The 16,598-nt window shown below is 41.5% G+C and overlaps 1 protein-coding gene across 1 annotated transcript; it reads left to right on the top strand.

The window, feature by feature from the left end:
• Nucleotides 1–10,146: 10,146 nt before the first annotated feature.
• Nucleotides 10,147–12,183, top strand: LOC308075675 (prominin-1-A-like; the record flags this gene model as incomplete). The annotated part of the gene is made up of 1 exon (XM_080415623.1): nucleotides 10,147–12,183. The coding sequence occupies one exon, from the start codon at nucleotides 10,147–10,149 to the stop codon at nucleotides 12,181–12,183; it is 2,037 nt and encodes a 678-aa protein (XP_080271749.1).
• Nucleotides 12,184–16,598: the final 4,415 nt, after the last annotated feature.

Consider the following 16,598-nt stretch of genomic DNA (forward strand, 5'->3'; position numbering starts at 1 on the left):
TGGCCAAAATGGGGACGCCGGGTTCAAAGGGCCGGTTAACATGAATGTTCTAAATGGTGCATACTTGATTGGTAGAAATGGCTAAAATAGACCATATTCACACGGCAGCCATGTTGGCATTTTGCATTGATAAAAACGGGCAGCATTTCATTAACTTAATAGCAAAATGACCGCCATGTGAATATGGTCTATATAGGTAACCGGAACACTCACCCCAAAACACACATGCCCACTTTTTTATTTCATGGACTGCTCGCCCCCCAGCGGTTCTTGTTTTCTTGGATTAGTTTTAATGAGGTTACATTGACTGCCAGAGTTTATTCATAATGTACTCACCCCTGTGCCAGCGATTTGTTGCTTTATAACCCTTTTCAATCGGTCACAGAATTGTTGATCGTGTGTTGATCGTTTGTCTGGCTGTGTTTATAAACACACACGACAGATAGAGAAGCACTCAAAGAGTTAAGTTTTCTCTCTATGTCTCCATTCTCTCGTTCCCCCCCTCCCAAATAGGCTACAAATGTCATATCCGGGTGGCTGACGACGCATTTCCGCCCCACTTCCGCAGGGCGGAAATAGCTTAGCTTAGCTTTGATCGGGTTTCAGATCGTTGGTATACACAACGACGATAACTGTTTGTCATCCAGACTAGAGAAATAGAACCGGAGCTCGCCGTTTTTATACCGTGTGAAAAAACGTGTTTTGCCCTATTTTGCCTAAAAATCACACTTTTTAAGCTAAAACGAAAAACGAAAACGAAACCACTGAATTTTGCATCCGGGTGAATCGGAAGTAGGTGGAAAGGGAACCTGACCTCGGAATGTACAGAAAACAGCGCGATCGTCTATTAAACTAATGAAAAGACAAAAGAACGCATATATGCGATCTAGGCAATCAAGCGATGGATTTGAAAGAACGCATATATGCAATCTTGGCAATCAAAGTGTAATAAGGTTAGGTTCAGGCATAGCTTTATTGAGGTTAAGGTTATTAATAAGGTTAGGTTCAGCCATAGCTTTGCTGAGGTTAAGGTTATTAATAAGGAATTCAGCCATAGCTTTGCTGAGGTTAAGGTTATTAATAAGGTTAGGTTCAGACATAGTTTTACTGAGGTTAAGGTTATTAATAAGGTTAGGTTCAGGCATAGTTTTACTGAGGTTAAGGTTATTAATAAGGTTAGGTTCAGGCATAGTTTTACTGAGGTTAAGGTTATTAATAAGATTAGGTTCAGGCATAGCTTTGAACCTAAAACGTAACCTCAATTATTATAATTGAGGTTACGTTTAGGAATACTTGGTGGCGACCGGATTTGACCTGGGGCGATTGTTTTGCGGCGAGCGGCCTTGTATTCCTAGAATGTCATGAAACTGCACCCTGTATGTATACAGTATGTATGAAAAATTACCATATCTTTGGAATTCATGAACACCTCATGAGCTCAAGCGACCTTTTTTGTTTGTTAGTTTTTTAGTCTTTCTGTATGCCTTTTCTTTGTACTGTGTATATACGTATATAAATATCAGAGTAAATCATTTAATTTAGAATGCAGGGGGACAGCTGTTGTGGAATTCAGGTGGCTTTTTTATTTTTATTTTTTACTAGTAGTTTGAGTCACCAGGACAAAATTACTTGGCTGTTGTTTTCTTTTTTTCCTCCTCTTCAAAGCCAGAAACCGGTTGCATGTGACTTTTGATATTGTTGGTGACAACATTTTTGTATTTATTTATAAAAATGTAATGCTAACATGCATCTTTGTGTCTGTGAAGGTTCAAACGCATACGAGTAACATTGTTTTGTTCTGGTTCCTCATATATTGTAGAAAATTATAACAGTAAGACAAGAGGGGTGAAATGGTGTGGAGAAACAAATGCTATATACTGTATATATGATAGATGGATAGCTATAGAGAGCATGGATTAAAGTGAAAGAAATCAGTCGCAACGACTGATTGCAGTCATTTGGACTCCATTGAAGCCAGCATGTCTTCTATGGAAGCATGAGGGTGTAGATAGGCTATTTCGGTTAATATTTTAAGATCAGAGCATTTGAAGTGGTCAAACTAGCAATATGTGCAGAATCCTCTTCCATAGAATCCTAATGGTCTGGGATATTACATAAAAGCAACATGTTAAAGCCTCAATCTGTGATTTCACCTGGTTGGCTGTATGCTAAACATCATAATTTGACATATTGTGTTCATTGTTTAGGAAACAGCGCTAGTGGGGGTGGGGGGGTCCTTTCACACTTCCACACGTCCACCCTTCCACAAATCACACATTAGAGAGAGATATGTTTAGTGCTGTGGCCGTGGGAACTTTTGTCTATAACAAGTGTTCACTGCCAGATAAAAAGGTTGGGAATAACTGCTTTAGGACAGTGGTAACCAAACTAGAGGTCTTATTGTGGAGGGTCCCCAGATGTTTAGCTTAATGTACAACATTGTTTTCTCACTCAACCTATTGAGTCTCCCATAGTCTCCTATTGACTGATGACCCGGTCATGAAAATATTGGCACAGGAATGCGACAAAAAAACAAAACAATCTCCATGGACTCAAGGCTTCATGAGGTGTATAATTGATTGATCGATATTTTTTTTAGGTGAACTACTCCTTTAATCTATTTGAGTATCCTTGACTTACGTCATCAATGGTGTCATCACAACCATGTCAGTGTCCTTTAAAGTGAACTGTCAAATGTACAAGAATGTTATTAAGCAAAACATCCACTGGCAGATAACTTCCCCACCTTCACAGTTATTTGAGTAACACGGAATTGCTTTGCTAGTCAGTCCTGTCCAGTCTACACACCTACTTCCCGGAGCCCCATTTTCTACAGGGACAACAATAGAGATGGTTGCTGGAATGGATGTCTTGGTGCGGACCTTCCTCGAAATAGTCCAGCCAAACGATTTTCCGTCAGATCTGATTGGAGACTTTATTAGACACGGGCTGTCAAATGAAGCCGCCATCAGAGCGGCCCTTAAGTATGAGCTTGGCTTCTTGGTGTGTTTAGCCATAGGGCTCTTGTACATCGTGCTGATGCCATTGATCGGCGTCTGCCTGGCACGACAGAAGACCTCCCGGCCCGGTAACTCGGCACCTCTCTACTGGGGTGCCTACATCACCGTCATGGCCGTAATACTGGTGGGGAACGTCTACTTGTATATAAGCAACGCGGCCATCAAAAGGTACGTGGACGACAGTACCAAAGTAATCAGTGGGACTTTAGACAACCTTCACAATTACGCTGGTGTCCTGCTGGACAAAATTGAACGAGGGGTGAACGGTAGCGTCCACTTGTTAAACAAGAAGCTTGACAAAACCGGCCCAGAGCTAGGCGCACAGATCAAGAAAGGATTGGTAGACGGACTGCGTTTGCCTGAAATTGTCGTTCATGCTGGAAATATGAGTGATTTCAACATCAGCAGTACACTGGTAATTTTCAATTCACAACTGACCGAGCTCCAGAATGGCACTCTAAAAACGTTTTCAATACAACTGTACGAAAACCTTTCCGCGTTCAATTCTATAGTGCTTAAGGAAGGTATTGGGCAGGCACTGATAGATCAGCTCGACACCAATGACATATATTTGAAGAATATCCCAAACAAGACAGAAGATGTCACCCAGGAGGTAAAAAACACGACGGATATAGTAAACCAGATCTTAAACGCAACCAAACCGCTATTAGACGACCTCTCGTACTCGGCCAATGAAACCTTCGGTAAGATGAAGAAAGAAACCACCAAGATCACTCCGGTGGTTAAGAAAGTCGGGTATATCGTATGGGCAGTAGGCGTGGCCCTGTGTTGCTTGCTTGTCCTGGTGCTTGTGCGTAACATCCTGGGTCTGCTCGTGGGCTCAGTGGGAGTGGGCCCAGTTGTCAGCTTCTTATTGTGCTCGATGCTCATGGCGGTGGTGATGCCGCTGTTCCTGCTGGGAGGGCACAGCTACACACTGCTGTGTAAGCCCTGGGAAAATGGAGAGCTCTTCAGGTTTATCGACAAACGGATTGAATTTGGTGCGATGCTGGGACTGAACAGCAGCCTTAAACTCACCGATGTGTACAGTGACTGCAGCGATAAAAGGTCTCTATGGGACACGCTGCACCTGGAGGAGCTCTTGGACCCGAAGAAGAAATTGCTCAATGTGCCCCAGGAGCTAAAGGTGTCCAAGTTCATGGGTGCCTTTAACGATATGAACATCACTCTCCTGGACAACAAAACAAAAGAAATAATGTTCAAGCTCACTGCCACAAAGATTAACTTCACTGGATTTACGGATGAATTGAATGAGTTGTATAAAGTTATGAAAGTTAAAATGTCAGACCTCATTACGACCTTCAACACACTTAAATCCGACGTGGAAGGATTCAATAACACAGTTAATGTTTTGATCGATGATTTGAGCAATGCGGAAAAATTCCTCAGCAACATTAATACCACAATCGAAGGGATTGTTGTAGCTTATTTGGGCAACTTCACTGCTGAGTTGACTGCTGAGTTTACCAGCCATATAAAGACGGTGAACTGCATGACGTTGGCCAAGGAGGTCGACAATGCAAAGAGCTTCATCTGTGGAAACATGGTGACGTCTCTGAACACCTTCTGGTTTAGTCTGGGCATGTGTCTGATCTTCTTCATCCCCAGCATCGTATTGTCCATCAAACTGGCCAAATACTACAGAACGGAGGAACCTCCCAGCGTGCAAGATCTAGGCAGGTAAATCCTAGATCTTTTGAGAGGTTAAGATGACTAACACCCTAAACATTACGGCCTAGAGAGCAGGGGTCTTCAACAGGGGGGTCCGGGACCCCTAGGTGGTCCCGAAGAGAGGAGAAAAAAAGAGCCTACTTAAGTACAGAGTGAAAGGTCAAGTTTACTAAGTAATGACGGTAAAGTGGTTAAATGTCTGATAATGCACATTAACATGAATCCGTCAAACACTGATGACAGTGCTGTCAAACAAGTCTATGAAGCTATCTATGAAAATGTTTAACCTGCAACACAATTTTATACAATATATAGTGGGGGGGTTACATTTTTTGAAGAGTCATGGAGATTTTTGCCATAATATGGCCAAAATGGGGACGCCGGGTTCAAAGGGCCGGTTAACATGAATGTTGTAAATGGTGCATACTTGATTGGTAGAAATGGCTAAAATAGACCATATTCACACGGCAGCCATGTTGGCATTTTGCATTGAAAAAAACGGGCGGCATTTCATTAACTTAATAGCAAAATGGCCACCATGTGAATATGGTCTATAGGTAACCGGAACACTCACCCCAAAACACACATGCCCACTTTTTTTTCCCATGGACTGCTCGCCCCCCAGCGGTTCTCGTTTTCTTGGATTAGTTTTAACGAGGTTACATTGACTGCCAGAGTTTATTCATAATGTACTCACCCCTGTGCCAGCAATTTGTTGTTTTATAACCCTTTTCAACCGGTCACAGAATTGTTGATCGTGTGTTGATCGTTTGTCTGGCTGTGTTTATAAACACACACGACGGATAGAGAAGCACTCAAAGAGTTAAGTCTCCATTCTCTCGCTCCCCCCCTCCCAAATAGGCTGCAAACGTCATATCCGGGTGGGTGACGACGTATTTCCGCCCCACTTCCGCAGGGCGGAAATAGCTTAGCTTAGCTTTGATTGGGTTTCAGATCGTTGGTATACACAACGACGATAACTGTTTGTCATCCAGACTAAAGAAAATAGAACCGGAGCTCTCCGCTCGTTTTTTATACCGTGTGAAAAAAAAGTTTTGCCCTATTTTGCCTAAAAATCACACTTTTTAAAGGAGCATGTCACCCCTGGAAGAAACTGCAATCACTCAATGGTAATAGTATTTGTAGTAGATAACAGTAGCACAATTTAAAATTTGCACCCTATGGCCAGAAAAATTATGAAATCTGTGTGTTTGACTAGGGTTTGACTGGACTGCTGCATTACTACAATGACGATAATGCTTTGGTGCACTGCACCTCCTTGTGGCAGGGGAGGTTGCATGTGGGTGTGATCTCCAACAATAACATCCAAACAGCATGCCAGTGTTTCCATGTCTGCTTATTATAAGCGGCTTCTTTCTAAAATGTAGTTGATATTTGGGCTTGTTTCCAAATGTTTTGATTGTTGTTTAAACCAGTGGTTCTCAAACATGTTCATGTATTTTTCCACAGACCCCTATCTGAAATTATAATTTGTGCCAGGGAGCCCCTAACAAATATGTGTCAAAAATATTCCACATTTTGCACTTTTTCCCCCTCAAGATGTTTTTGTAAATAGCAGATCTACAAGCTCACAATGGGTCGCGAAGCGTTGTGAGCTTGTAGATCGGCAATTTTCAAATATATAATATCCCATGTCTAGGTAAAGTGCTCTTGGCCTAGTTATCTTCTTTTGGGCTTGTTTTCATAGACCTGGTTGCTTATTTCTCTCACAATATCTGGCAACACTGGCTGAAGAACTTGTACCTTGCACACGTTCATCTAGTTACATATATGTCCAAGGATTCGTTAGTGATGTCATATCACTGACAAATCATTGGTATCTTTATGCAGTTCTACTTCCGTGTCGCATAGTAGTGACATCACTGTCGAATCCTTGGTATTATGATCCTAGCCTTTCGCGACGGTGTTTGTTTACCAGCGCTGCCACTCCACGCTGTATTTTTTTTTCACGCTTGCGCTTATGAAACACTACACAGGATTATTATTTCATGTCAACATTCAAGTACAACTATCAGAAGATAACTCGGGTAAAGTAATGCCTCACTCTGCAAGGGGGGTTGCCCGCTGGCCGCAGCTAATGGGAGTGGCCGAGTGGGGAAAGAAGGTTGAACAAAGTGTTACGGACACCCCATTGGGGCTGTCTTTGGAGCTGGTCTGACTGAGACGCGCAGAGACATGTAGTGCGGAAAGGAATGAGACCAATCTCTTGTGAAGTAAATAACGTCACGATGTATTCGAAGATTACTAGATATCTAAAAACACAGATTATACACAAAATACCCAGGATCTTGTTTCTTGAGTCCTAAACTTCATTAAAATAAGATCTGGTCGGCGAAGTGTCCCTTTAAGCTAAAATGAAAAACGAAAACGAAACCACTGAATTTTGCATCCGGGTGAATCGGAAGTAGGTGGAAAGGGAACCTGACCTCGGAATGTACAGAAAACAGCGCGATCGTCTATTAAACTAATGAAAAGACAAAAGAACGCATATATGCGATCTAGGCAATCAAGCGATGGATTTGAAAGAACGCATATATGCGATCTTGGCAATCAATGTGTAATAAGGTTAGGTTCAGGCATAGCTTTACTGAGGTTAAGGTTATTAATAAGGTTAGGTTCAGCCATATCTTTGCTGAGGTTAAGGTTATTAATAAGGTTAGGTTCAGCCATAGCTTTGCTGAGGTTAAGGTTATTAATAAGGTTAGGTTCAGCCATAGCTTTGCTGAGGTTAAGGTTATTAATAAGGTTAGGTTCAGCCATAGCTTTACTGAGGTTAAGGTTATTAATAAGGTTAGGTTCAGGCATAGTTTTACTGAGGTTAAGGTTATTAATAAGATTAGGTTCAGGCATAGCTTTGAACCTAAAACGTAACCTCAATTATTATAATTGAGGTTACGTTTAGGAATACTTGGTGGCGACCGGATTTGACCCGGGGCGATTGTTTTGCGGCGAGCGGCCTTGTATTCCTAGAATGTCATGAAACTGCACCCTGTATGTATACAGTATGTATGAAAAATTACCATATCTTTGGAATTCATGAACATCTCATGAGCTCAAGCGACCTTTTTTGTTTGTTAGTTTTTTAGTCTTTCCGTATTCCTTTTCATTGTACTGTGTATGTACGTATATAAATCTTTGACCTGTCATTTAATTTAGAATGCAGGTCACCAGGACAAAATTACAGCCCCTGACGTGGCATGGCTGTTGTTTTCTTTTTTTCCTCCTCTTCAAAGCCAGAAACCGGTTGCATGTGACTTTTGATATTGTTGGTGACAACGTTTGTATTTATTTATAAAAATGTAATGCTAACATGCATCTGTGTGTCTGTCCGTGTACAAGGTTCAAACGCATACGAGTAACATTGTTTTGTTCTTGTTCCTCATATATTGTAGAAAATTATAACAGTAAGACAAGAGGGGTGAAATGGTGTGGAGAAAAACATGCTATATACTGTATATATGATAGATGTATAGCTATAGAGAGCGTGGATTAAAGTTAAAGAAATCAGTCGCCACGACTGATTTCAGTCATTTGGATTCCATTGAAGCCAGCATGTCTTCAATGGAAGCATGAGGGTGTAGATAGGCTATTTCGGTTAATATTTTAAGATCAGAGCATTTGAAGTGGTCAAACTAGCAATATGTGCAGAATCATCTTCCATAGAATCCTAATGGTCTGGGATATTTCATAAAAGCAACATGTTAAAGCCTCAATCTGTGATTTCACCTGGTTGGCTGTATGCTAAACATCACAATTTGACATATTGTGTTCATTGTTTAGGAAACAGCGCTAGTGGGGGAGGGGGGGGGGCGTCCTTCCACACTTCCACACTTCCACAAATCACACATTAGAGAGAGACGTGTTTAGTGCTGTGGCCGTGGGATCTTTTGTCTATAACAAGTGTTTACTGCCAGATAAAAAGGTTGGGAATCACTGCTTTAGGACAGTGGTAACCAAACTAGAGGTCGGGACCCCCAGGGGGTCCCCAAATTATTGTGGAGGGTCCCCAGATGATTAGCTTAATGTACAACATTGTTTTCTCACTCAACAGTAAACAAACCGACATACAGTGTACGTGTACAAACTACACATTTCCAAAGTGACAATTTAATGACTTTTAAGTTAACACCAAATCTACAGCCGATCTACAAGCTCATTTTGAAAATTGCCTTGTAGTTCAGCTATTTTCCCAATATTTATCTGAATGGAGTCAAACTAAATGTAATGCCTGTACAATTCCAAGTGCTTGTCAGGGTGGGGGGTCCCCAGTTCAAATCAGATTATTTTGGGGGGTTGCGACCTGAAAAGTTTGTGAACCCTTGCTATAGGAAACGGACCTGAGGTGCAACTGTACTCTGTCCACTGTTGCTTCCTCATGCACCGAATCCGTTTGCCAGAAATGGCAAATAGCGGATGTACAAGCTTGTTGGCTATTTTTGATAGCCAACGTATAAATGGATAAAGTGGTTAAAATGATTGTGATTCTATGTTAACTACTTTTGCTGGGGACCATTTGAAAATAGCAGATCTATAAGCTCACAATGCGTCACATCGCGACACATTGTGAGCTGGTAGATCGGCTATTTTCAAATGGCCAAGATATATATATATAGGGTTAATGCATGTTTTGTAATAATCAAACCTAATAATCAAAACCTACAAAATAACTATGGTAGTAACTAAAGTTTTTATATAATTGTAGTGGAGTAAAAGTACAAAATTTCCCTCTGAGGTGTATTGGATAAGAAGAACTATTGAAAATTGGAAATACTGAAGAAAGTAAAAAATACCTCAAAATTGTACTTAAGTACAGTGATTGTACTTTTGGTTGATGCCAAAAACAAAAATGTCACTTTAACCCCAAATGGACAGATGATTTAGCTTCTTTCTCAGGTTAAAGGAGTAGTTCACCCCAAAAATTACTTATTTTCCATCAATTACACACCCCATGAAGCCTTGAATTCATGGAGATACTTAGATTTTTTGTCCTAAGCCAATAACCTTAGGAGACTCAAAAGAATCACCTATTGAGTCTCCCATAGTCTCCTATTGACTGATGACCCGGTCATGAAAGTATTGGCACAGGAATGCGACAAAAAACGATGGACTCAAGGCTTCATGAGCTGTATAATTGATTGATAGATTGATTGATCATTTTTTAGGTGAACTACTCCTTTAATCTATTTGAGTATCCTTGACTTACGTCATCAATGGTGTCATCACAACCATGTCAGTGTCCTTTAAAGTGAACTGTCAAATGTACAAGAATGTTATTAAGCAAAACATCCACTGGCAGATAACTTCCCCACCTTCACAGTTATTTGAGTAACACGGAATTGCTTTGCTAGTCAGTCCTGTCCAGTCTACACACCTACTTCCCGGAGCCCCATTTTCTACAGGGACAACAATAGAGATGGTTGCTGGAATGGATGTCTTGGTGCGGACCTTCCTCGAAATAGTCCAGCCAAACGATTTTCCGTCAGATCTGATTGGAGACTTTATTAGACACGGGCTGTCAAATGAAGCCGCCATCAGAGCGGCCCTTAAGTATGAGCTTGGCTTCTTGGTGTGTTTAGCCATAGGGCTCTTGTACATCGTGCTGATGCCATTGATCGGCGTCTGCCTGGCACGACAGAAGACCTCCCGGCCCGGTAGCTCGGCACCTCTCTACTGGGGTGCCTACATCACCGTCATGGCCGTAATACTGGTGGGGAACGTCTACTTGTATATAAGCAACGCGGCCATCAAAAGGCACGTGGACGACAGTACCAAAGAAATCATCGGGACTTTAAACAACCTTCACAAATACACCGGCGGCCTGCTGGGCAATATTGAACGAGGGATGAACGGTAGCGTCAACTTTTTAATAGAAAGGCTTAGGAATACCAGCGAAGTGCTGGGCGGACAGATCAAGAATGTATCGGTAGCCGGACTGCGTTTAGCTGAATTTGAAGGTCATAATAAAAGTATAAGCAATTTCAACATCACACCAAAACGGCTCCATTTCCTTAGAATTCTGGGCAAGCTGGGATTGGTGGACAAACAAGGACAAGGGAAAACACAATTTGAGGCACTATTTGAGGCTTCAAAAGCACTGAACCGAAGCCTTTTCGAGTTCCAGAACCAATTGAATGGTATTGGGTTTAACCTCAACAATACACTCAAGGGCAATAAGGACTATTTGAACAAGATTACAAAAAAGATAGAAAACGTCACCAAGGATGTAGAGAACATGGATAATGTAAACCAGACCTTCAACGACCTTCAAAAGTCCTTAGACAATGTCTCGCACTCAGCCAATGAAATCTTCGTTAAGATGAAGAACGAAACCACCAAGATCACTCCGGTGGTTAAGAAAGTCGGGTATATCGTATGGGCAGTAGGCGTGGCCCTGTGCTGCTTGCTTGTCCTGGTGCTTGTGCGTAATATCCTGGGTCTGCTCGTGGGCTCTGTGGGAGTGGGCCCAGTTGTCAGCTTCCTAGTGTGCTCGATGCTCATGGTGGTAGTGATGCCGCTGTTCCTGCTGGGAGGGCACAGCTACACACTGGTGTGTAAGCCCTGGGAAAATGGAGAGCTGTTCAGGTTTATCGACAAACGGATTGAACTTGGTGCGATGCTGGGACTGAACAGCAGCCTTAAACTCACCGATGTGTACAATGACTGCAGCGATAAAAGGTCTCTATGGGACACGCTGCACCTGGAGGAGCTCTTGGACCCGAAGAAGAAATTGCTCAATGTGCCCCAGGGGCTCGACGTGTCCAAGTTCATGGGTGCCTTTAACGATATGAATATCACTTTCCTGAACCAAACACAAACCAAGCTCCCTGCCACACTGCTGGTATTCACTAAATTTACGAATGAATTCAACAATGCATGGGACCCGAATGAACCGGATGAAATTATAAAAGATAATATGGAAGATCTCAAAAAGACCGTCGACAACATTACAACCAAAGTGGATAAAATCATTATCACAGTTAATGTTTTGATGAATGAATCGGACAATGCGACAAACTTCCTCAGCAACATTAATACCACAATCGGAGGGATGGTTCGAGCTTATTTGGACAACTTCACTGCTGGGTTGACTGCTGAGTTTACCAGCCATATAAAGACAGTGAACTGTATGACGTTGGCCAAGGAGGTCGACAAGGCAAAGAGCTTCATCTGTGGAAACATGGTGACGTCTCTGAACACCTTCTGGTTTAGTCTGGGTATGTGTCTGATCTTCTTCATCCCCAGCATCGTATTGTCCATCAAACTGGCCAAATACTACAGAGCGGAGGAACCTCCCAGCGTGCAAGATCTAGGCAGGTCTGCTGCATCACTGCAGCGCGACCAGCTAAAGTTAATGAGAAAGAAAGCAATGGACCAATTCGGACATTTGAAACCAACAGAGCCATTTGTGGAGACTGACGACTATGAGTATGTGTATGTTAAAACAACATAACTTATTCAATTGGGGTGGTTGTATTTTGTCTCCCTGTTCTATTGAGACATTTAGATTGTGTCAAAGGTCATGTCTCACCTAGACATGAATATTCAGAGCTGTGCTCTATTAGCTCAATGGTAAAATTGGCAGGACGTGCGCAGAAAAAAGGGTTCAAATCCAGGGTAGAAGAGGAAAGTTACATAGTGCTGGTTTACAGTAACTAAGTGGACACTAACTAAGTACATTTACTTGAGTATTGTACTTAAGTACTTTTTTTATTTTTTTGCAAGCTCATGACTTTCACCCTTTCAAATAGAAATATTGTACTTTTGACTCCACTACATTTCTAGGAAGGCCTTTTTCACTATTATTTTTTTTTATTTGAGGGGGGGGGGGTGTTCTATATTTCAATTTTTCAATTTCAAGTGATATTAAAAAGAAAATATATTTGCTCTTTTGTACTTTTGAATACTCGTGTCTGGTGCCCCGCCTCGAGCATTCCTTGAGTATGTTGTTTTGTATTTTGTTGGTTTGCGTTTTGCTTTCTTGTTGAAGAAATACGCTTGTCAGTTATTTCAAAGCGGATAATCAGGGAAAAAACATGCATCCCCTAAGTTATTTTTAAGAACTAACGGCAATGATTTTGTCTTCCTTTACAGCAGTGGTTTTCAACCCTTTTCATGCCAATTGCATCCCGAAGTTGATATATATTTGACCGCGGACCCCCATCTGAAAACGTTTTGTGCCAGGGACCCCCAGAAGCAAAGATTTTAGTTAAAAATGTTCGCTTTAAATATATATATATATATATATATATATATATATATTCAAAGCTATGCTATTCAAGATTTTTCAAAAATAGCAGATCTACAAGCTCATGGCGCGGCACTCGGTGCCGCGCTATGAGCTTGTATATCTGCTATTTTTGAATAGCCAAAGCTAAGCGATTGTGACGCTATGTTAACTCATTTAGCTGGGGACCCACCTGGTAACCCCCAAGGACCACTGGTTGAGAACCACTGCTTTGCAGTGAATGGTTTTGTGCCGGAGCGTAAAGTCTACACACTGGCGTGCAAGGAGCGCAAATCATATACCGACGTCATAGCATCTATACCACGAGTTTCCAGTGTCCAATCTGCTTACCTAGCCTACAAGATCTCCCCCCACGCAGCGGATTCAAATTCAGTGGTGTAAAGTACATTTACTCAAGTACTGTACTTAAGTACAATTTTGAGGTATCTTTTACTTTACCAGAGTATTTCTAATTTTCTGTACTTTTACTTCTACTCCACTACATCCCAGAGGCAAATATTGTACTTTTACTCCACTACAATTATTTGAAAACTTTAGTTACTTTGTAGATTTTGAGTATTATTACAAAAGCACTTCAGACCTACATACTTCGGCCATTTGAAAATAGCCGATCTACAAGCCGATCTCACAACGTGTCGCAAAGCGACGCGTTGTGAGCTTTTAGATCTGCTATTTTCAAAGGATTTTTATACATTTGAAAACTTGGGAATTGAGACCTTCTGCATAATGAGTAGTTTTACTTTTGGTACTTTAAGTACATTTTGATACCAATACTTTTGTACTTTCACTCAAGTACATTTTGAATTCCGGACTATTACTTCTACATTGCAGTATTGATACTTTTACTTAAGTAAAATATCTACGAGTACTTTTTCCACCACTTGTTCAAATGAATGATCAATGGCTCTCGACACTTGCTCTTAGCAGTAGCCTAACTCCTGTCATGTCACTGTGTTTTATTCTGACTGGCTGCATCTCTGCATGGAGATTAAATGCTGCTTGTTAAGTAACTTTCAGCGCTTGATAGTAAGCATTGATCATTCATTTGAATCAGCTGTGTTGAGGGAGATCTTGTAGGGTAAGTAGGCAGACCAATATGACTCTTTTTATTAGCGTTGACTGATTTGATCCCTCAAATGAATTGCATTAGTAAGCTCCCTAAACTTGTGGATAGGGATGGGGTTCCGAGGAGACGTTATTCAGCTCCAGCTGATCCAGCACGTGAGAGACTTGCTCGCTTGCCAAATAAACCAGATCTACAAGCTGTCAAAGCCGGAGAGAGAGAGTGGGGGGGACAGAGGGAGGGAGAGAGAGTGAGCGTGTGCATGCGCGAGAGAGAGGTGTGTTTTGGTGTTTTTTTTCTTCCGTGGGTTGACCCGCTTCGCCCGCCCCGAGATAATTGCGTCGTAATCTATAACTGATAACCCTTATACGGATCTTATTATTCTTGTTTATTATGCTTATTATTCTTGTTTTATTGTGCTTGTTTTCCTGTAAAGTTGCTTGTAAATATTGGTGGTTGCGTTTTTTTGGGCTTGTTTCTAAAGTGTTGTAAACCAGTGGCTCCCGTCTGAAAATATGTTGTGCCAGGGACCCCCATGCAAGATTTGTGTTGTTAAAATGTTTTAGATTTTTTTTAGATGCTTTAGGTTTGAAGTGCTCATGCAGCATGTAGTTGCTTTTTTGCGCTTGTTTTCATAGACCTGGTTGCTTAATTGCTCTTGCTGATCTGTCAAGGGCAAGGAACTTGGATAAGAAGGAAGGGAAGCGCTGGAGGCCGGGCATGCACCATGACGCTCATGGGTGGCAAACGCAAACTCGCACCGGAAGTTCGATGAAATACTTTGCAGTGGATGAGAGCCGGCTGGACCAGCAACACTATTTCTGAACGATTGCGACCGTTGTCATATAATCGGTCCAGGAATATGAAAGAAGACGTGTAAAATTACAGTGTACACATCGAAAAGCAACAGAGCAGAAAACGATGTGTGATATGTCGTCTTTTATTTTTTACATTGTCAGAATCCCCTTTGTTTCTGCTCGTTTGTGCAAAATTTTACTTTGAGGCCTGCTTCACCATGCAATGCAAGACAATGGAGAGACTATTTTGGAATATCAATTTCTAATCAACAGAGATTTACAATTTGGGCATTTAGGAGATGCTCTTATCCAGAGTGACATCGGGAAAAGGCGTCAAGCGTTTTTTTCGGAACTTAAAGTTATACAGTGCAGGTCCACAAATAACGATTTTTTTAGCAGCCTCTGCTGGTCATTACACTTTAGGCCGTTTGTTTATTCCTCTGTTACCCAGAATTCCATTTGTTTTCACCGGAAGACGGAAGCGTTTCAAAAAGCGTTCTTTTAATTGTTTCCTTTTTGTTATTAGCGCTGTAGTTCCTGGCCAAACAGGAAACCGGTGCGGTAGTTCCTGGCCAAACAGGAAACCGGTGCATTTCCGCCTCCGTTTTCCGACCAGATGACGTCATTTTCGCGGGAAAGGCTCACCGAGCCACCGTTCAATAGAAAATATATAAATAAAAGGCTTTCGGGGGTGAAATTCATGGAGTGGGTGTTGTGAAACTTTTGCCACCCACAAAAGATATACAATTTAACTTTAGTTTTGTTGAAAAAGTTACCTAGTATTACTTTAATGCATAGATTCATGTGTCGCTTGGATGAGTCTGTGAATAGCATCATTGTTGTGAGTAACCTTAGGAAGAGCTAACCTGACTCCGTCAAATGGAAGAAGCTTGCGACACACATTTTGTTTCACAGCCTACTTCCATCTGAGACTCCGGTAGCAGAATCGATGACAGGTGATTGGATGATCCCGCCCCTAGCAGCCGCTGATTGGTTCTAACACGCAGCCGACCGGGCAGCTTTACTCCCTGAGCAATCCCAGACTCCTTCCTGAAATCAAATGCAAATGAGATTTCCGGAGGGAGGGGGGTTTACCAGGCTAAGGAAGAGCTGCACTAGATACTCGATACTCCTCTAATCTTAGGAGACATTGGCTTAATAGCCTGTATTTATAACTCACAAATATCCTGTCTAACATGTTCATTTGGACTGTTTTTATTTATGTTTATTGTATGTAATTGTATGTTTTTCTATGGACCATGAGTCTGCAATAAACACATTCTAGTCAACAAACAACAAGGTAAATATATATATCGCTTAGCCATTTATTTAGCCATTTTACTTGCAGTATGTGACTATTAGTCATACTGTGTACTGTAAGTAAAACGCTGAGAGAAATAATTATCATTTGCTATCAAACAACAGCAATAAAGCACTGTAGAAAATAGTGAATAAACCTACTGTAAATCAAGTAAAAAGATTTTTAACACATTGAATGCCAAAAACGGTCCGGACCGTTTTTGAGGGTCCAAACGAGAAGTGCCGAAAACGGTCCGGACCGTTTTTGACCCAATTCTATTTTTATACATGTGGGCCACGTGGGGCGCTAAAACGAAACTTTGACATCACCCAAGCAGTTTCTGAGAAGAAGAGGCTGGATGAGGCTCCATGTCAAAAATCCTTCCGGTCGGCGTTTTCAATGTTATCTCCTTGATTAAAAGCTTAATATCTCCATTTATTTTTAATGTGGTGGAAACGAG

Source organism: Gymnoscopelus braueri (genome assembly GCF_963280865.1).
Source record: "Gymnoscopelus braueri genome assembly, chromosome: 20".
NCBI classification, from domain to species: domain Eukaryota; kingdom Metazoa; phylum Chordata; class Actinopteri; order Myctophiformes; family Myctophidae; genus Gymnoscopelus; species Gymnoscopelus braueri.